Raw genomic sequence first — 20,742 nt, 5'->3', positions numbered from 1 at the left:
CCATCGGGGCCGTTTTGGGGCCGTTTCGGGCTGTTTTGGGGCCGCGGCTGTAAGCGCCGAGGTGGCTCCAGCGGGGGCGGCTGGAGGTGCGGGTGGGCCTGGGAACGGCCGGGCTGAGTGCTGGTCTGCGACGTGAGTTCGGCTTTAAGAAGAAATAAATTTGGTTCTTCAGTCGGGGGCTTATGGGGTGCTCGCCGGGGTGTGGGGGCTGCCCGCAGGTTGTGCCCTGCTGCTGCGTCGCGTGAGCGGCGCTTCCTCGGCTGTGAAGGCGATGGAGTACGTGGAATGGCCTCAGGCTGCGCCAGGGGAGGTTCAGGTTGGAAATGAGGAGACACTTCTGCTCATAAAGAACAGTCAGGCACTGGGACGGGTTGCCCGGGGAGGTGGTGGAGTCACCGTGTGCAAGGAGAGGCTGGACGTGGTGCTGTGGGACATGGTTTACTGGGTGACACTGGGTGATGGTTGGAGCAGATGATCTTGGAGGGCTTTCCCATCCTGAATGGTTCCGTGATGGGCTGGGCTCCGTGTGCACCGTGCCCCTTGCACAGGGGGTACCCCAGAGTTGGGGGCTGGAGGGAAGGGGAGTGAGGGAGCTCCCAGCGCCAGGACGCTGAGCCGCAGGGTGACAAGTGACGCTGGTTCCCAGCTTGTCATAGCTGTGGCCACCGCCTGTTTGCATAGCGGCCTTCTGCCTCCCCAGCAGGCTGCTTACAAAAAGCTCTAACGGGATGTGGTAGTAACCAGCTGTTCGTACAGTGGGGTGAAGCTGCCTAAGGGGCACAATGCTTTCACTTGCCTTTTGTCCAAAAAAGCTCCTAAGGTATGAGTTCATCTTTATTCAGCTCCTTAGGAGCTGCATTTTTGAGGAGTCAAAGGGTAGGTGGGGACTTTGCTGGCAGTGCTGTTATAGAATCAGCTGGAAGGTATGCTGAGCTATGTCTTTTAGAGGCAGAATCTAAACTAACAGCTTACAGAGCCTCAGCGCCATAGAGGAGAACTATAGGTAACTTTAATTTGCTTCCCACACTTTGGATAAGAAAATGGCTTATGAGCTATCAGTCTGGTGATATTTGTGACTATTGCATTTATCTGGAGGGAACAGAAATAGTGTATTGCATTTGCAGATTGTCAGTTCTGTAGCTACTGATTTTTTTGTATGTCCCTACCTGCTCTGTATTTTGGAGAAGCAAACATTTCCAGATGCTTTTGTGCAAGTGACAGGTGGTAGAAAGACAGGACTGTAACTCTGATTTTGTGGGTGACGTGGAAACTGCTGAATTATCCTATCAACTTCTGTCTGAAGTGTGGGACTTTGTTTTGCATACAGATTCTTCTGACAAATTCGGTCCTTTATTTGCATGTTCTTTGTTTATGTATGTATTTTTCCACCATTTGTAGGAACACAGTAAAATAGGTAGGATACAGATCAGCTTCTAGTGCTGGTCCACTGAATTAGCTCCCTTTCACCTTCTTTGGGTGAGTATCCTCTAGGTATTATGGTGGATACTTTTCTAATGGACAGAATGTAATTGTTCTGATTTTTCTGTAAAGTAGTTGTTGAAGAGAACCAAAAAAGGTAGGCCTAGGGGAGGTCAATGACTGGTCTATATTACACCATTCATCTATTAAGAAGGAAGAGAGAGTGTTTTGTAAAATTTAAGTTTTGGTCAAAATTCACGTGGTTTCATTGGAAGGCTGGTAAGCTCTGTGTAGCCTTAGGATCTGTTTATGACTTCTTATCTGTCCTTTTTGCAGAAGGGAAAAAAGTGTGTTGTCATGTAGTTGGATATTTTTATTATGGACAGATTAAATGAACCTATACTTAACCTGTTATACTAACACCTTATATATTAATGAAAAATTTCTTGCAGTAGATTTGTTCTAAATGTAGAAGGATTAGTAATGTTGTGTTTTTTTTTTTTTTTTCATTATTATTAGTGACAGTTTGGTTAAGCAAATTCTCCTGAGGATAGCCTTCTGTAATCTCCAGAGATGGCAGCTGTTGCAGGTAATCCAAAATTAGTATTCAGTATGTTCATTTTGCTGCCTTTTGGCTAACGGACTAGATCACATGATGTTATTTATTGTTCTTTATATGAATTTAATGTATGCAGAAAGGAGTGTGTCAGGTCTGTGTTGTTACACATTGCCCAGAAGGCCAACTGCATTCTGGGCTGCATCAAAAGAGGAGTGGCCAGCAGGTCAAGGGAGGTGATTGTCCCCCTCTGCTCTGCCCTTGTGAGGCCCCACCTGGAGTGCTGCGTCCAGGTCTGGAGCCCCCAGCACAAGAAGGATGTGAAGCTTTTAGATTGGGTCCAGAGGAGGGACACAAAGATGATCAAGGGGCAGGAGCACCTCTCCTACAAAGATAGGCTGGGAGAGCTGGGGATGTTCAGCCTACAGAAGAGAAGGGTGACCTCATCGCAGCCTTTCAGTACTTAAAGGGGTCTTATAAAAAGGATGGATAGGGACTCTTGGGTAGATAATGATAGGACAAGGGGGAATGATTTTAAACTGAAAGAGGGGAGATTTAGATTAGAGGTCAGAAGGAAATTCTTCTCTCAGAGGGTCGTGAGGCACTGGCACAGGCTGCCCAGAGTGGTTATGGATGTCCCATCCCTGGAGGTGTTCAAGGCCAGGCTGGATGAGGCCCGGGGCAACCTGATTACTGGGTGGCATCCCTGCCCATGGCAGGGGGTTTGCAACTGGGTGGTCTTTAAGATCCATTCCAACCTGAGCCATTCTGTGATTCTATACTTCAGATGTGAAGAAAAAGGTCTTTTCATAGGATGGTAGAATGGTTTGGGTTGGAAGGGACCTTTTAAGATCACCTGGTCCAGGCCTCCTGCTTTTTTTTTTTTTTTTTTTTTTTTTTTTGAACTGAATAACTTTTTGTTTCTTGGATTAAAAACTAAAATTTAAGTAGGTGTATCTGGCCAAATGACTTGGCTTTCAGTGCTTTGACAGTATGCTTCATATTTTAAGACACTTTCAACTCATTCCTGCTGAATGAAAGTGGGCATTTTGGAAGACAAGTATCCCCATTTTGTGCCATTTATAATGAGAATATCTTTTTCCATATGAATGATTTTTACTCCCATAAGCAAATTATCATATCTGCTATGTTTAGACCAAAACCAGTTATTATGGAGGAAAAAAAAAAAAAGAAAAGCATAAGAAATGTCTTTTCTTTTTCAACCTGTCTCTGAAGTGGTGGTATGCGTTAAATGTTAATAACTTTTAACCTGGGGGCTTGAGTTCTAGAACACAATCCATAATTCACACAGATGCACATAGGGATGTAAAAAGGCAAATCCCTGCCAAGCATTCACTTATGTAAGTCAGCCTTTTGGGGAGTGTTTGCTTCAGCTTTTTCAGATTTGAACAGTGTGTGTAAAAGCTTTTGTCCTCCATGTTCAAACCTTGACATTTAGCAAACGCTCTGGTTCTGCATGAAAAGGGAGATCTGGGTGCAAGAAATAAAGCTTTCTGCTATTACCCCCATTTCCATCTTCAGAAGACCTTTGCTTGCTGAGTTTAATGTTGATTCTTACATGTAAATGATTTCTGCTAAAAATGTGCTAACATTGTGCTCACATTGCAAATGGCTGGATGGCTGGAGTACTGCTTTTGTGCTCATTGAAGCTGTTTCAGCTTTAATATCAGGCAAATGCAATTTGCTTTTCAATGCTCAACATACATCTGGAGAAAATAAGATAATGGCAAGAGTTTCTCTGGTGAGACACCACTTCTGAGAAATTAGGTTAAGGTGATTTTTTATTAGTTATGTTGCATATCTCTCATACACTGTATTGGAGATGACAACCTAGAGTATATAGTTCCTAAATTAATAGGTCATATAAAACCACATATGTTGTTAAGCCTTGCTAAGTATTTTTATGTGGTATGTACAAAGATTAAGATGGTGTAAACTTAACTGGTAGGCCTATCATGCTGTCTTTTTCTCTAGATGCTGTTTATTTTTAATTTCGTTTGTTCTTGATCAATGTGTGAAATACAATGCCCTTTAAAACTGTGATTAGTAGTGACTATTTTGCCTTCACCCTGTTTTCTCTTCAGTGCTAGAGGAGGAATTGCTTTCCATTGAAAATGAGCTGCAGGCAGTGGAGATGCAGATTCAGGAGCTTCTGGATAAACAACAGGAACTTATTCAGAAGAAGACAATGTTAAAAGGGCTGATAAAGAAGTCTTCAGGAGACTTGGAGGCAGGGGGAAGTAAAGAAATTGAAACCTCAGCTGAAGCGTGGAACAAAAAAGGTTTGAAGAGTCAAATTCAAATATTCTAGCACAGAAGTAATCTAATTCAGTATGGGAAAAATGTGTTCATACAGAGTTTTGTTTGGATAATGATATTGTTCCATTTCATTTTGTTCAGCTGGGTGGCCTGTCATCTTAATTACATGGGTTAATATTTGTACTTACCTCACTGGACATTCCTTAATACTAATCTGAGTTCTTATGGACAGAATTATGACAATAATGGCCTGTTATAACTACTTTTATTCTTTATATAACTACTTTTATTCTTGCTGCGAAGTCACAGCTTGACTGGAGTAGCTAAAAGAATCCAAGAGTAAATCTGCATGTATTGCAATACTTATTTTTAGATCCAAAATAATCAGGGAATAATTAGTCTGGATATTTTCTAGATTTGTTAATAAGTCTTGCACTCCTGAAGATACTTTGCACTGTCTCTCTGTTTTTTTTTTTGTTTTTTTTTGTTTTGCTTGAATGGGTGGTTTCTCCTGTGGGTTATTTAGCCCCACCATTTTACTTAATGATGCAAATTAGATGGATGCTGACTGCTGAAAATCATGTAGCATGCATTATTTCAGTAGAGTTGGCTCTACTTACAAGTGTCCCATGGTGGTGTGAGGTCTGCTCTCCTTTTGGAAGTGCCATCTTTAAAATTAAACATTAACTGAAGTCCTAGATAGCTGGTGGGTCTCGACTGTAATTCCTGGCAAATTCAATTTAGATCTTCTTATTATTTTCCTCCTCTTCTACTTCACATGTAATTCGGAAGTGCATTGTTAGTTCCTGCCTGTATCTATTATATGTAGCTTTTTGTTTTGTTTGTTTTTTAATGAAATTGATTTTGTAGTCTAACCTATATTTGTCCAAGTTTGGTAAAACATTATGCACATATTGATACTTCGTAATTGCAAATCACTGCTATTGAAGAGATTGATTATGTTTTGCGTGTCTTTGTGCCTCGTTCTCTCCTTCTAAGCTTCAAAACCTAACACCTTTTTAATCAGATGCTGCATATTTACATATAAAATAAGAAGTACAGCTAAATTTGGTCTCGGTATAAAGCTTGCTGAAATCATTGGGAAGCTTTTCTTGTTTTCAGAGAACTTTGGAACTTAGCTGTGATCTCTGTAAATTAGGAAGCTAATGTGTGCCCTTATTGAATCTTTGAACACGTTCATGTATGTGAAATTACATCACTTTCAGATCTCGTTATTGTATATGTAAATTACCGTTCCTTGTGTTTTAAGAAAGTAGTTATAAAATGCATGGTTGTTTGTTTTTTTTTTTCTTAACAGATTTTCCATGGTATGAGAAGATAAAAACTGCATTGCAGAGCAAGTTTAAACTCCAGAAGTTCAGGTCCTTGCAACTTGAAACAGTAAATGCTGTAATGTCAGGAAAGGATGTATTTCTTGTCATGCCTACAGGTGGTGGAAAGAGCCTTTGTTATCAGTTACCGGCTGTCTGTTCTGATGGTATGTAAAGGGAGGAAACAATATATGAACAATTTGATATAGTTACTCTCTTCTGTAGTTATATGAAGAATGCATGTTACATTGGAGTCTGATATCACAGTATGGGGTTGGGGGAAAGAGTGAAGATTTGAGGGGAAGATTTACTGGAAATACTTGTTTTGTTCTTTTTTATTTATTTATTTTAAGGAGTAGTAGCAGCTTTAGATCCAGATTATTTGGGAGACAGTCTGTGTATTCATTTGTAAAAACAAGTATTCATTGTAGTTTTCAAACTTTTTTTTTTTTTTAATAACCCATCCAATTGTTTGAAAAAATCTAACCTACCAATACTTAGCATTGCTTAGTTATGTGTTACCTCATGACACAGCTGTGAATCTAACTTGCTTTGCTTTGTATATTAGTTCTTATACTCTGTAGCACAGTTGTTTGTGGTCTAAGAAAACGTTCATGTCAAAGACAGTTGATCAAATTTATCCCTATGTGACCTATCGCTCCCTTATCTGTCTAGGAGAGGAATCTGCTACTAAGCATGAAGTTTAAGTGCCTGTTGGGCAGTTCTTACAGAACAGGATTGATGCAATAGTTTTTTTTGTTTGCCCGTTTTTAAATGTATTAGAGAGAACACCATTCAAACAAGGCTTCAGATGCCACAAATAATTTATTGTTACAGGTTTCACACTCGTGATATGTCCTTTGATATCACTTATGGAAGATCAACTCATGGTTCTGGAACATCTTGGCATTTCTGCAACTTTATTAAATGCTTCAAGCAGTAAGGTATGTTTAACTGCCCAATTTTGATGCCTTTTTATGAAATATATGCTGGTGTCTTGCCTCTGTGTTATTTATGAATGCTGAATGAATGGCACAGTTTTAGCATCTAATGCTATTCTGTCAACAGTATCTTGAGAGATATATGCTGCGGTATGGATAACGTGATTGAGTTATTGCATTACAGAATCACAGAAATGTAGGGGTTGGAAGGGACCTCAAGAGTTCATGAGGTCCAACCCCCCTGCCAAAGCAGGTTCCCTAGAGGAGGTTGCCCAGGTAGGCGTTCAGACAGACATCGAGTATCTCCAGAGAAGGAGACTCCACAACCTCCCTGGGCAGCCTGTTCCAGTGCTCCGTCACCCTCACTGTGAAGAAGTTCTTTTGCATGTTGGTGTAGAACTTCCTGTGATCCATCTTTTTGACCACTGCCCCTTGTCCTGTCCCCATAAACCACTGAAAAGAGGTTGGCCAAATTCCTCTGTCTCCCACACTTAAGATATTTGTAAACATTGGTAAGATCCCCCCTCAGTCTCTTCTTCTCAAGGCTGAGCAGACCCAGGTCTCTCAGTCTTTCCTTATAGGGAAGATACTCCAGGCCCCGTATCATCTTTGTGTCTCTCCGCTGGACTCTTTCCAGGAGATCCCTGTCTTTTTTGTGCCAGGGAGCCCATAACTGGACACAGTACTCAAGGTGAGGCCTGACCAGGGCAGAGTAGAGGGGGAGGATCACCTCCCTTGATCTGCTGGCCACGCTCCTTTTAATGCACGCTAGGATCCCATTGGCCTTCTTGGCCACCAGGGCACACTGCTGGCTCATGGAAATTTCTTGTTTTCCTGTTGTAATAACAAGAACACATTTAAGCCAACATATTTCAGGGAATAAATGGATTTCATGGGGCTATTTAAAGGATGTGAGTTACCTTTGGTGTTTATTCTATGTTTTTACTCAGTTTCTAGGTTTGAAAGAAGGTTAGGGGAGGTGATCATTATTATCTAGTACTGACATGGTGAGGAATGCAGGCTTTTACTTATCTTACTTTGGGATGGTAAACTGATCCTGAGACCAGCAAGCAATGTATTTCCCGGTCTGTTATTAGTCAATTTCTTTTTATAGTGAAATACTTTTTTTCCTGATTGCCAGGAGGTCGTAGTCATTAAATTGCACACGAGAGTGGGTTTGGTAGGTAAGTGGCCTGATGCAACTTGCCAAACTTAGAGTGAGCTTTGAGGTAGAGCACTTTGAAAATTCAGTAATAGAAGTTACGGTTGGTACTTGTAGTACCACAGTTTTTTTTGGTACATTATAGCTTAATGGGAAAATGCAGATAGAACATGCTGAAACTAAGACAAACTTTCAGTAGTTTGCTTTTTCAAAGTTCTGCAACAAATTCTCCAAGTATTAAAATGAATGTTTTATATGTAGTGATCTGCTGCAAAGACTTACAGTAGCAATAAATACTATGCAACAGTTTATCAGTCTCTGTTAATCACCCCCGTATGAATTGTTAATAACCTCTTAAGAATCTTAGCAGTAAGCAACTTCTGTGTGTTGCACTAGTTTGTTCGCCCCTGATTTCTCCTTTTGTTTTGAACAGGAACATGTGAAGTGGGTTCATACTGAAATGCTAAAAAGAAATTCACAACTGAAGCTCATTTATGTGACCCCGGAGAAGATTGCAAAAAGCAAAATGTTCATGTCAAAGCTAGAGAAAGCTTATCAAGCAGGGTGTCTTGCTCGCATTGCTGTAGATGAGGTCCACTGTTGTAGTCAGTGGGGCCATGACTTCAGGCCTGGTATGCTCATTAGTAATCCAGTTTGCAGTGTTATTCAGGCATCAATAAATACTAAGTTAGGCCTGGAATAAAGACAAGTTCTTTCTTCATGTGTTGAAGAAGTACTTCCATATTTAGGTATGGCAAGAATCTGTGTTAGCTCAAGGACTTTAATTAACAAATGACTCTGTCATTGTCCAAGAGCTAAGTTCATGCAAGTTGCAGCAATTTCATTGTACATTTTGCTGTCAGTATCATGAAAAGCTGCTAATGAAACTGTTTTTGGCTGCCTCCTGTAATACAGCCAGTACAGTCATCTTTAATCTGCTACAGGAAAAAAAAAGGGTAATTTTTTATACCACTCTGTTAACGCTGTGGGTGAGGTAAAGAATTTAATTCTAGGATGCCAAGGATCATGATCTGATAAGATATCTGCATTAGAGGTGATGATAATATTTTGGAAATTCATGTGAGATATTTTAATTGCTTCTAAAGCAGTTTGAAATAAATGTTCTTGATTTTTGGGGAAAGAAAAGGTGCTTCAGATGGTTTCTTATCTTGTCAGAAAACTAACTTACTGTCTCTTTGCCTTTAAAAGAAAAACTTTGATTTGGAGCAAAAATAACTGTGAAGTCAACCTTTGCAGTTTTGATTTAAAAAAAAAAAAAGTGTCTGAGCAAAGAGCTGGTGCAAGTGAAACAGGCGATGTGGAATTTGGATATGTGTCTCTGACTGCATTTCTGTTTGGAGGCAACAAGTCATTGTCAGCACTGAGCCTTTAAAATATTTCCTGAGTATAGTCTTTATTCAGTATTTTTTTCAAATTCCGCATTGCTTGTTTCTTATCAAAGCTGTGTTTACAAAACAAAACAAAAAAACAAAACAACAACAAACACAACTATTCTTAAAAATATACCTGCAAAATAATCTGAATGTTGGTTAATGCAATGCCACTTAAATTTTTATAATTTTTAATGAGTTCTATTTCAGTGTTTTGCCTTTTGAATTGTGACTTTTATAAAATTCAATTAGAAGAGAAAGTAATTTTAAGTAGAACCTTCTTATTACTTCAGTTTGATATGTAAATTAGCTCTGTGGTAACTAGCAGTAATAGTAATATCAGCAACATTTATTGCATTATTATCCCATCTAATACTATCAAGGTGAATATATTTTTTTTAAACTTTGGATCTGTAGGATAAGACGTTTTTCTTTCCCCTTTTTGTATTCTTGCTTAGACTACAAGTCCCTTGGTATCTTGAAAAGACAGTTTCCCAATGCTCCCTTGATTGGGTTAACTGCAACTGCTACAAATCATGTTTTAAAGGATGCTCAGACAATTTTGCATGTTCAGAAATGCATTACTTTTACGGCGTCTTTCAACCGGCCCAATCTTTACTATGAGGTATGTTTTTATTATCTGTTTGTTGAACTGCATCACAGTCTTCTTATATTCTGTAAGTTACAGCTGATGAATTTCAGGATAGATTGCCAATTATCCATTTTCATAATATGTAGTTTGCAACTTAATGACGGTGTTGTTTAATGACTTGATTTGAACTTGCAGTCATCTGCATAGGAATGTGGGCTGCCCAGTTCTCTGTGAGCAAGGCTTCACAGATAAGGCTGTGTATGGGTGAGAGGTGGGCAGCAGGCTCAGACTGCTGCAACCTATTGGAAAGTATGTCATATCATTGCAAAAAGGTGTGAATTATTGTGTTGTACTGTATTTTCTGTCTGTCTGTATCTTCTTTCATTGTTCTTTATGGGAAAATTTGTGGGCTTTTTTTTCTATGGGCTTTTGAGATGTAATCTCTCTCTTTATAATCAAAGTACGGTAATTTTGGTTAAACAACAGAGCAGTTGTATTCATTATACTGGGAGAAGTAGGGTGATAGAATTGTCTGACAGACTTTACCAACTTGAAGAACTCTGACACGTGTATTTTCCTTTGAGGTTCGGCATAAACCTTCAAGTAATGAAGATTTCATCGAGGACATTGTTAAGGTCATTAATGGAAGATACAAAGGGCTCTCAGGTAAACAGTGTAGAAGCATGTTATTATTTATAATTTTCAGCATTATAGGAATGACTTCAAATGATCATATAGAAACATATGGAGAAACATATAGAGAAATTCCACTTTCACCTTACATTGAACAACCAATGCTAAAGGAGATGAAACTTAATAAGATCCCTACCTTGAGTAATTAATCTTTTCATTCTTTACTGTTTACTTGTATCTTCTGAAGTATTAAATATAATGTTGACTTAAGTAGAACAATGTTTACATAGGTAAGAATAATAGCAAATTTTAAGACAGTAAAAACAAGTCTCAAAGTTGTCTATGTTCTTACTTCTTTCCCATATAATATCTGTGTTAGTGTACTTAATACCTTTAACAGTTCTTTTTCATATTTGATCATAAAATGAATGTATTACTCAGTGGATGGATGATGGGGTGAATTGTGTTTCTGTGATGAAGGTAGAACTGTAAAAGCTGGACTTTATGCAACCAGTAGAATTACGTACTGCAAATCAAGAGGGCAGTCATATTATAAAGGCAACAGGACACAGTTTTCTGGAGCAGCAGTCAATCCCTGTCTCTGCTGTAGAACTCTGTGGCTGTGATGGTCAGCTCCCTGTGTACAGAACTGCACTGAAATTATTACAAACTTATTACAAAAGGACATGATGGACCTCTTTAATAAAGGAACCACTTTACATAAGCACTAACAAGCATTGTCTACCTTGAATATTGACAGAATACTGCCATGATTATGCAGATTGGCATCCATATTTTCTCTTCAGTCTACAAGCCAAAGCTGGAGACTGAACTCTGTTTCTGTAGTAGGAGAAAACCCTAAAAGATAGGTAAGCCACTTTTTGAATAGTTCAAGAAGCCTGTTAGGAGGACTTTTATATTACCTTTTACCTATTTTGTCTTTTTCAAATTGATTATTTAAATTCCATTCATGGCTACCAATACCACATACTGAATAGGCATGAGGACCATTTACTGATTTTTATTTAAGTTAATAATTTTTTAATTTTTTTTTCTCCTTAAGTATTGGGGATTGTTTTATTGTTTTTTAATATTTTTGAAGACATTACGATAAAGCATCTTTCACTTTTGTGCAGGAATAGTGTACTGCTTTTCTCAGAAGGACTCTGAGCAAGTTACTATGAGTCTGCAGAAACTGGGAATCAAGGCAGGGACATACCATGCAAATATGGATGCTAAATATAAGACCAAAGTTCATAAAGGATGGGCAGCAAATCAAATCCAGGTTAAGTAGATACTTTTCATAGACTTCTGTCTCATTTTAAAAAATTGTGTTTTAGTACCTTGATGGTTTCTTAATCTTATTTCAGGTTGTAGTGGCAACTGTTGCTTTTGGCATGGGAATTGATAAACCTGACGTGAGGTTTGTAATTCATCATTCTATGAGCAAGTCAATGGAGAACTACTATCAAGAGAGTGGACGTGCAGGTATTGTAGGAAACAGCGTTTGCAAAGCATCAGTTGACATCTATTTAACCAGTAGAATTGTTCTTTCATTTTAGATATGTGTGCAGTGTCCTGTCTGTGATTTGGGCTACAAAGTGTATAATGCCACTGTGCCTCTATTTAGTCTTTAAAGCAGATACAAAAAACATTCATGATCTGAGGCCTCTGTACTGTAGTGTAGCAAAAATAACTGAATATTTAGTCCTTTACTCAGCATTTTTTTGAGTTACTTGATTTTTGTGTCATCTGTGGCATACCAGAATAGTTCCCTAATGTGACATTGATTAGATTAGTCACAGAAAATATATTGTTTTATTTGCATAGCAACTGGGATGCAAAATCTGCTCAGATTTTTCTCTAGATGATGTATGATCTCTCTGAATTTTACTGGCCACAGAAAAATAAGTGGGATGAGGAGCCTGAGGGTTGGAATTTTAAGGGTTGACCAGTGTATAGCAGCACTAAACAGCTGGTGTAGCTTTTTTTTTTTTAAAAAAAAAAAAAAAAAAAAAGTTGTGTTTTTTGTTGTTGAAGGATGTTGGATTTTTTTAAGCTTGTGCTTACTTATTTTTTCAAATACAGATGTGTGAAGGAAAGCCTTCACACAGGAAAAAAAGGGAAGGAAGGACCAAGAAGGCGAATAGGTTGAGATGTTAACTCTGCCTGTATTACAGAACTTGGCTTCAATGTTGGCTGAAGAAATTAAAGAGCCATCAAAGTTTGTGGGAGTTTGTATATGCTTACACTAGAATCTGGCTAGTTTTAGATAGTGCTGAATGTAACAGGAAGTATAGAGATAGGTGAGGCAGGGGTATTACGGGTGCTAAATAGTTACTTCACAGTGTTTATCAGTTTAGGGTGATTTCAACAAGCTTTTATCTGCTTCCTTTGTACATAACTTTATTTAAATGGAATTCTTCTGCAGGGGGTGGAGGGCCATTAAGCACTGCTACTCACCTGCCTGAATGTATCACTTAGCTTCTGAACCTTGCCTTTTTCCCCCAACTACCTATCCAAGTGAAGTAGTTCCTTTCTGTTTTATATTAAACTCCTAGAAAGTGTTAGTTCTTCAGGCCTTCTCAGCTCTCAAGGCCTTGCAAACATCAGGAGGGCACCCATTACATCATCAGGGAGGAAGAGGTGATTTAAGTTCAGCCATAGAAGGCACAGTTGGTTTGAAATTGAGTATTTTGCCAAATCATAAATAAATCTCTCTTCATTTGTTGTCATGAATACATAATGAGATATTTGAAGGTCACAGTGTCTTTTAATCAAGTAATTAGGCTTCAATACATATTTGGATAGAATTTTCCAAGAGATGTAGGGTGAGGAAAAGGTGATTGCATTGATTTTATATCACAGTAATGTTTTATTTTAGTTTTTTTAAGAATCAGAATCTTTGTTGTGTACTATTTTTAGTTTGCTTCATTCTGTAGTTGTAGAAGACTATCCTAAATATATCTTATTTCTAGTCTATATCATGCCGTTCTGTTGGCTGATATATTATGCTTGATAGTCTGTTACAGTGGTGTACTCTATGGGGGCTGCAGAAGCCAATGCAGATGAGAGTGGAATTTGTACCAGAAGATGCTTAAACTCTACATTTTGTGTTTGTTTTAATGCATTTCAGGTAGGGATGACCAAAAAGCTGACTGCATTTTGTATTATGGTTTTGGAGATATATTCAGAATCAGCTCAATGGTAGTGATGGAAAATGTAGGGCAAGAGAAGCTGTATGATATGGTGTCTTACTGCCAGAATGCAAGCAAGTAAGTTACTATAGTGGCTTGGTTGCTTAGTTTTTAAATAGGCTAATTTTGTTGTTTGTTTTTACAGGCTATTTAACAACAAACAAACAGCACAGTGTAGAGACACTGCCTTTGTAACAGAGTCTTGAGTTTGGGGTTTGTAGTTTACCTGCTTACTATGTGTACTCTTACACATAACTGTATGTTGATGTGCTGCTTGTTAGCTTCAGGATAATGTTATGGAAGATGTTACATTGACATAAAATATCTGTCAACAAACAGTGTTTGGATTTCAAATCCCATTCAGAACAATTACTGGAACACTGTGTTTTTTTACTCTAAGGTAACAGTGTTTAATGACCACAGAGGAATCCAGATGTGTTTAATGCTTTATCTGCTATACTAGGCTGTATTGAATACATCATGGAAAACGCTTCTGGGTTATAGACGATTCATGCACTCAATGCAGCCTTTGTTGGTCTTGTTCTAAGAATCAGTTTATATTATGAAGATTTTTTTCATTCTACTGGAATTGCAGATCACACTTATTTTTCTGCTTTAACAGAACTGTACCCAGTGCAGTATTTACTATTACTGAAAGCTAATTGATTTTGATTGCTCCTGTTAGCATGACTGACAGGGATGCTGTGTTGCAGTATTTGTCTTCTGATTTACCTGGGACAATTCTTTATGCTTGTTTTGAGATACAAGCTTAACCAGAGGAACTTTTGTCACTTTTATGATTTGTAACACAAGTGTGTAAATTTATCTTCCATAGCCCCTCTTTGCTATTGTGTTCTTTCAGGTGTCGCCGGGTCCTCATAGCCCGTCATTTTGATGAAGTATGGGATTCTGCACACTGCAACAGAATGTGTGATAACTGCTGCAGAGAAAACTGTAAGTAAATTGTTTTTACAAACAAGGAGGAAGAACATGGAAAAGGTTGGCTTAAAAAAAATCTAGTTCAAACAAGCTGTAAGCAACTTATGTAAAGCATGTTTAAGATACTGCCTGTTTCCAAGGTGCAACTTCTGTGATGAACATCAGTTTACAGTGACTTAGTGTTGCTAAATACAGGGTGTTCAGCAGGATACCTCCTAGGTTGGCTTTTTGCATGATGCCAAACACTTGGTGTCTTTCAGACTTAGCAGTAAAATATCAGAGGATTTCAGTGCTGCATGCTCATGAGTCCTGAATTTGTCAGGAGTGTGCATGTGAGGCTTGTGCACACTGAACACACTAATTCAGGATTTTTCTGTGTGCTAGCTCTAACAGCACAACATCTGTCTGGCAAGTGCTCTTCTTTTAGAAGAAAGTTAGGTTTATAAGAGGGAAGTCATATGGGCCATATATGCGTGGAATACGGGAGAGGAACTGAAACAAACCTGGCTGCATGGTAGAAGAGGATGATTTCAGTAGAATGCAATCATCGAACACAAGTTCTTCTGGTGTTTTGCACACAGGCATCCTGGGGAATTACACTTTCTTTTTTCTTGTATACTTTTTGGAGGTAAAGTGGACAAAACAAAGATGTTTAATTTTTTTTGCATTATAAAGTTCTATCTATATAGTAAAGTTGTTTGACAAAATCAAGGCTTAGGTGAAATTTATATTTGGCTCAGAGGTTGAAAAAAGTATGGATCTTGCTTGTACCCAAGAGTTAAAGGTGCAATGTAGTGAAGTATAGTCGAAAGATGTCCTGTTCTGCTGCTTTACCGTCAGGGTCTCTTGACAGATAAGTGAGGTCTGAGGAAACCTAGGAGTAGTACTGCCTTTTCAGCAGTTAATTTTTAGTATTGGAGGAAGGTATTTGGGGTAATTCTATGCCATGATTTGATCATGCAGTAGAAGCATGATCATTATGTTCTGCTTGGATATGTGTGTTATTGCTGTGTAATAATTATTCATGATTAAGATAATCTGTATAGTGACGTTTTTTCTCTCTTGTCCATTAGTGTTTTGAGAGAAGAAATGCCTTGAGTATGTTCCTCAGTTTTTCTTTGACCTCTGATCCTTCCATAATAAATATTATGGGTGAGGAAAATGAATCCAGCTGCAGAATAATATAGTAGCTACTGTACAGAATATACTACAGAATAATATAGTAGCTACTGTACAACTATTATGCTTTGGAAGTGTTTCTTTGAAATAATTGGCAGTTTGTAATGTAAACATTTGTAATATAAACCTGTAAACATCCTTGCAGGTGTTTTAATAACAAAGTAGAAAGATAAATGTAAATTTCACTGCAAATATATCCTGCTTGGACAGATGAAAACTTACAGCTCCATTTGTTAAATTATAGTTTAAAAAAAAAAAAAAAACAAACAACAAAACAAAACACAAAAAACAACACTTAAAGCATTGGCATTATATGGCAAATATATACATATACAGAAAGATATATTTATACATGTAAAAGTGCTTGTATATACATACACACCTAATGTACATATGGGTACTATCTAAATAAATATATGTGATGACTTACAATTTAATATTATGTCATTTTTACTTGTAGCACTTGAGAAAATGGATATCACAGAGTACTGCAGGGATCTAATCAAGATACTTGAGCAAGCTGAAAACATGAGTGAGAAACTCACTCCACTGAAGTTAGTTGATGCATGGTCTGGGAAAGGTGTATCAAAATTAAGGGTGGCTGAAGTTGTTCCACCAAAGCTCCCTCGAGAGGAAATGGAGAGAATCATTGCCCATTTACTGCTGCAGCAGTATCTGAGGTATGTATGGCAGTACTCCTTTCTTCTTGAACAACTAGTAGTCATTTTTCTTTATTGCCGTGTTGTTTCTCTACAATATTAATAGATATGTTCTGTAGTCTTGTATTCTGAAGTGTTTAATTCTGTAATTCTGTGATTCTGTTTAATGTATTTATAAAAAAAATAGTGCTGTATTTCTACATGAAAATATTAAAATAGAAATGTAGGAATACATGTACTTGAAACACTGCATCTCTCACAAATTTAAAGAGTTGGTGTCTTATGCAGTTAGAAGGCCACAGGAGGCTTCATTCCAGAGAAGTCTGCTGTTTATATTGAGTATTATTTACATGCCATGTGTAAGCAAAGCAAATGGGATTGCCCATATAGAGTTTAAGTCAGGACAGGCTGGCTAATGTGGAGAGTGGTATTCAGAAATTTTAAGAAAGCACAGTGAAAATAATAGCAGTGCTTCTTGTGTCATCTAGTTTTTTGTGTCATATGTTTCTTCTTTTTATATAGTTTCAGAAAATTCCAAGAATATGCACAAATCAAACATTTAATACCTTTATTTTTTGACTAGATTTTTTGCATCCTTTTATGCAGCTGACTTTTTATACTCTAGTCGGTCATCTGCTCACTCTCTCTACATTTTTTCCTTGTTTTCCTGCATGTATTCCAAAAGATTGCATATCTATAGAAGTCCACAAATTAAGCTATGCTAAGCATTGATCAGATTCACTCTAAATTAAGTGACTATCCACTTGGCTAGGTAAAGCAGAATCAAGCTGCTGTTTGGAACGTCAATCAGAAGGGTTAACATATGTGTCCTGTTTTTTACTTGCATGCTTTATCCTGACTTTGTCTCCAACCTTCTGTATAAAACTGATTTAATTTACGCAGGGAAGACTTCAGCTTCACGGCATTTGCTACAATATCCTACCTGAAGATAGGACCAAAAGCAGGACTGCTGAAAAATGAGGCACACCACATCACAATACAAGGGACAACAAACAAGAAAAGTGTTCACAGGGTAAATATATCTGTACCAACTTGCTATATGTATACCTTTCCATTAGAGATTTTTTTTTAAGAGGTTGGCATCTGTTCAATTTATTTTGTATAATAATACAATCAACAGGATTTGAACTAGTCATCATCTTCTCCTTTGCATGGGAACACTAAGAAAGAAAACAAATGTTAGAATTTTAATAGAATTGTTTATAACTTACAGAATAAACCATCTGAGTCTTCAACTTCAAAAGGAAGTAGTGAAAATGCTCAGACTATTTCAGAGACTGTCCAAGATTCAGCGGTGAAGAAGTCACAAGAACGTAAACGGCATAACTGTGGATCTAACTTAAAAGCAAAGAAGTTCAAGCTTCAAGCAGGTGGAGATGACCAGCCAGTAGTTCTTGACTGAGTTGTACAGGTGACATTTAGGATCTCATTCCATGGACAATTCAGTGTGTAAGCTCAATTTGTGTTTTAGTAATGGTATTTTTGTGTGCTTTTCAAATTAAATTTAAAATTTAATTTAAACAAGGATCTTTAATGTCCTCAAGTCTAGAAAAAGTCTTGTGGTTAAGGGAAAATTGCTTGATATCAAAGTAGTTGGGTGTATCTTACGATACAGCAATGACTGCAAACTGTAAGTAATTACTATGTTGCTTTTAACTCTTTTGGAAATCTAATGTATAGAAACTACTATAGTAAATACTGCAGAGTCACATGTTGGAAGGGACTTTCAGAAATCTGATCCCAACCTCCTGCTCAAAGTGGGTCCAGTCAGAACAGTGTGCTCTGGGCTGTGTCCAGTTGAGTTTTGACTATCCCCATGGATGGAGATTTTACAGCCTCTCTGAGAACCTGCTCTGGTGTTTGAGCAGCTTCATGCCAAAAAAAGAATAAAGGAAATTTCTTAGAGCTAATCATTATTTCCTGTATTGCAGTTTGTCTTTTGCCTCATGTCCTATCACTGTGCTCTTCTGAGAAGAGTCTGGCCCCATTGCTGCTATGCTCTTCCATTAGGAAGTTTAAGACAACGATCCCCTTCCACTTCAGCTTTTTTTCTCTTCTTACTCTGGAACAAATCCAGTTATCTCAGCTTCTCCTCCCCAAGTCCCTTGAAAGCTTTGCAGCCCTCTGCTGAAGTCAACAGTGTGTATTAATTTCTCTAAGGGTTCATAATATGCAATATGTTTACCCAGTCTATATAGTCTGTTTCTAGCAACGAGAAAATTATGAGAGAGCATGTCAAGAGACTTGCTGAAGTCAAGGTATCCCTCAAAAATTACTATCCCCATATTTGCATGGGCAGTTAGCTCAGTCAGTTGGGCTGATCAGCATAGTTTGCTAAGGTAGTGCTGACTGGCGAATTCCAGAGATCCTCCTTTTTGAAGACAGAAGGAATGTTTGCAAGGAGGGAGGCAGGAAAACTGAATTCCGTGTTGAATGGTCTCTGGGCATAAAGTTGAACATCGGAAGACCTTGATGTAGTAGGTGCAAAGTGACAGAAGATAAAAATAATTGTTGAGTTATTCTTACCTTGATAAATTTGGAAAACAAACAAACAAACAAACAAAAAAACAACAAAAAAGAGTTGCTAGCATTTGGTAACTGGTAAAGTCTTTTGCAGCTACCAAGAATTATAAGCACTATTGCTTTTACTTCCACTTGCATTTGTCAGGTTTGGCAGTAGGAATAGCCTGGTTGAGACAATAGGCCTGAAGAGCAGCCATGTCTACACTTTCAATTCTGGTAAGAGCTGCTGAGCTTCTGTTTATGCTTAACATTTAAGCAGTGCTTAAGTTCAAAGATACACGTCATGGTTATGTATTAAAAGTATCTTTGAACAACTTGAAGGTTGAAAATAAGAGCCAACAGATAATGTCCTTTTGAAATTTGATGTGCTTTTAAATACTTAATACAAATTATTGTACTGATTCTTTGTACTCTTTGGCTACCATTAATGAGGTAGATACTGTATGTGCTTACTATTTTGTTTCAAAATTTTAAGAACTTGAGTAAATCTTAGCACTCTTCTTGTTGTTGCATTCAAACGCCTACGGATAGAACATTTGTTTACAGATTCATTTACTCTGACAATCAGAAGTAAATGCTAAGCTTTCACTAGCTTGTAGTTCTGGTGACTTCAGCTTTCTTCAAGTGAAAATTTAGCCCTTTCTTTGCCCCAGGGTTCTGGATTTCCCCTTTCTCCTAAATTAGAAAATGAGGTATATTGACACACTAATACTAGGACTACAAAATGTTGTTGGGTAAATTCATTAACCTGGAAATTACCCTCATCAACTCCTTTGAAACTGATCTCAGCTTAGAGCCTTGTGGGCACCATTATCTTACATGTATTTAAAGGCACCAAACCCTTCAGCAGATAACCTTTGACAAGATTTTGTTTCTTTGGCTGAACTGCACTCGCAGCTTGGATCAGTAACTTCTACTTTTTCTGCTAGTCTTAAATGCAGTGGTAGCTGTATGGGTATGTTGTTACCACCATTAAAGTAGCTGGTTTGAATATGCATCAATTCTAGCTGAACTGGAAGTAGTTTAGAGCTGTTTCCTTAAAAGGCTGCTCAGTATTAGTTGCAACATTTTCAACTTCTATTCTTTGCCACCTACTTAATGAAATTACCTGAAAATAAAGATTGCTAGTGATTTAAATCTACTCCACCAAAGCCTTATTCCGAGGTTGCTGCTGAACACAGAACATTTCTCTAAATGTTTATAATAATTAGTCAAATGTAAATACCAACCTTTTCTTTTTATATAGTTAAAGGTTCATTTTGATACACTAAGTAGACTGGAAGAAAGTGATACCCTTTTCTAAGCAATAAGCAAACCCCCTGACTTAGCCTTATTTCAAATTCAGGCAACCTGAAGTAGTGCTTAAAGAGTCCAGAGAAGCTGATACTTTTTAGTACATCCAAGTGTCAGTGTATGTTAAGAGCTTCACTTCTTTTGCAGTGGAGGGCTCACTAAGTGTTTTTTTTTTTTTTTTTTTTTTTTTTTAGAACAATGTACATTTATACGATTATTATCTTCTGAATTATTTAAAAGGTATCAGTATCTTCTTGGTTTAATCCTACTTTGTGTTATGTAATTGTGTGCCAGGAAGCCTTTTTCTTTTCAAGCCTAACATTACCTGTAATGGAGGAATTCAGCTACCTGTACCGCCCTGCTGACTCAACGGTGGCAGTGAGTCCCTGTCTCTCCTCGACAATCTCTATGGACTTGGAGAAATCTTCAGTTGCAGCACTTTTGCATCCCATTTCAGAGGGGCTGCAGACAGCAGAAGTCTATATTTCTACTACACGTACAGCTAAGTAGTAGTTGACTTCCTTAAATGCATGTGTACATTGGTATTTTCAGAAAAAGGTAACCATAGGAGCAGCTGTTGGGTCTTTACCACTGACTGCAAGAACTAGTTAGGCACACAAGAGGCT

The 20,742-nt window shown here is 37.8% G+C and overlaps 1 protein-coding gene across 5 annotated transcripts; it reads left to right on the top strand.

Annotated features, from left to right (window-relative positions):
* Nucleotides 1-8: 8 nt before the first annotated feature.
* RECQL (RecQ like helicase) lies at nucleotides 9-20,730 on the top strand. Of its 5 annotated transcripts, XR_014317440.1 has the most exons (17): nucleotides 9-132; nucleotides 1,939-2,008; nucleotides 4,081-4,278; nucleotides 5,574-5,753; nucleotides 6,424-6,530; nucleotides 8,123-8,321; nucleotides 9,539-9,705; nucleotides 10,257-10,338; nucleotides 11,442-11,590; nucleotides 11,676-11,793; nucleotides 13,442-13,580; nucleotides 14,365-14,456; nucleotides 16,081-16,300; nucleotides 17,183-17,312; nucleotides 17,514-17,749; nucleotides 18,969-19,039; nucleotides 20,411-20,730. XR_014317440.1 is itself a non-coding variant. In XM_082759620.1 (16 exons), exons 2-15 carry the CDS (start codon nucleotides 1,993-1,995, stop codon nucleotides 17,700-17,702), a joined length of 1,986 nt encoding a protein of 661 aa, XP_082615746.1. In that variant the 5' UTR covers nucleotides 9-132; nucleotides 1,939-1,992; the 3' UTR covers nucleotides 17,703-17,749; nucleotides 20,431-20,730. The 5 variants fall into 5 exon arrangements, 4 of the variants coding, with proteins under 4 accessions (XP_082615746.1, XP_082615745.1, XP_082615743.1 ...); XM_082759620.1 differs by lacking the exon at nucleotides 18,969-19,039 and having other exon boundaries at nucleotides 20,431-20,730; XM_082759619.1 differs by lacking the exon at nucleotides 20,411-20,730 and having other exon boundaries at nucleotides 18,969-19,330.
* The last annotated feature ends 12 nt before the right edge of the window (nucleotides 20,731-20,742 follow it).

Source organism: Aythya marila (assembly GCF_965140915.1).
Source record: "Aythya marila genome assembly, chromosome: 1".
NCBI classification, from domain to species: Eukaryota; Metazoa; Chordata; class Aves; order Anseriformes; family Anatidae; genus Aythya; species Aythya marila.
The sequence above is the reverse complement of the archived record's forward strand: the minus strand, read 5'-3'. Positions and strand labels throughout refer to the sequence as shown.

Excerpts from the sequence above, each read along its gene's own strand:
- RECQL (XM_082759620.1), top strand. Across the intron at positions 13,581-14,364 it reads TACTGCCAGAATGCAAGCAA|GTGTCGCCGGGTCCTCATAG; the intron begins GTAAGTTACTAT and ends GTGTTCTTTCAG. Across the intron at positions 17,313-17,513 it reads ACAAGAAAAGTGTTCACAGG|AATAAACCATCTGAGTCTTC; the intron begins GTAAATATATCT and ends TATAACTTACAG.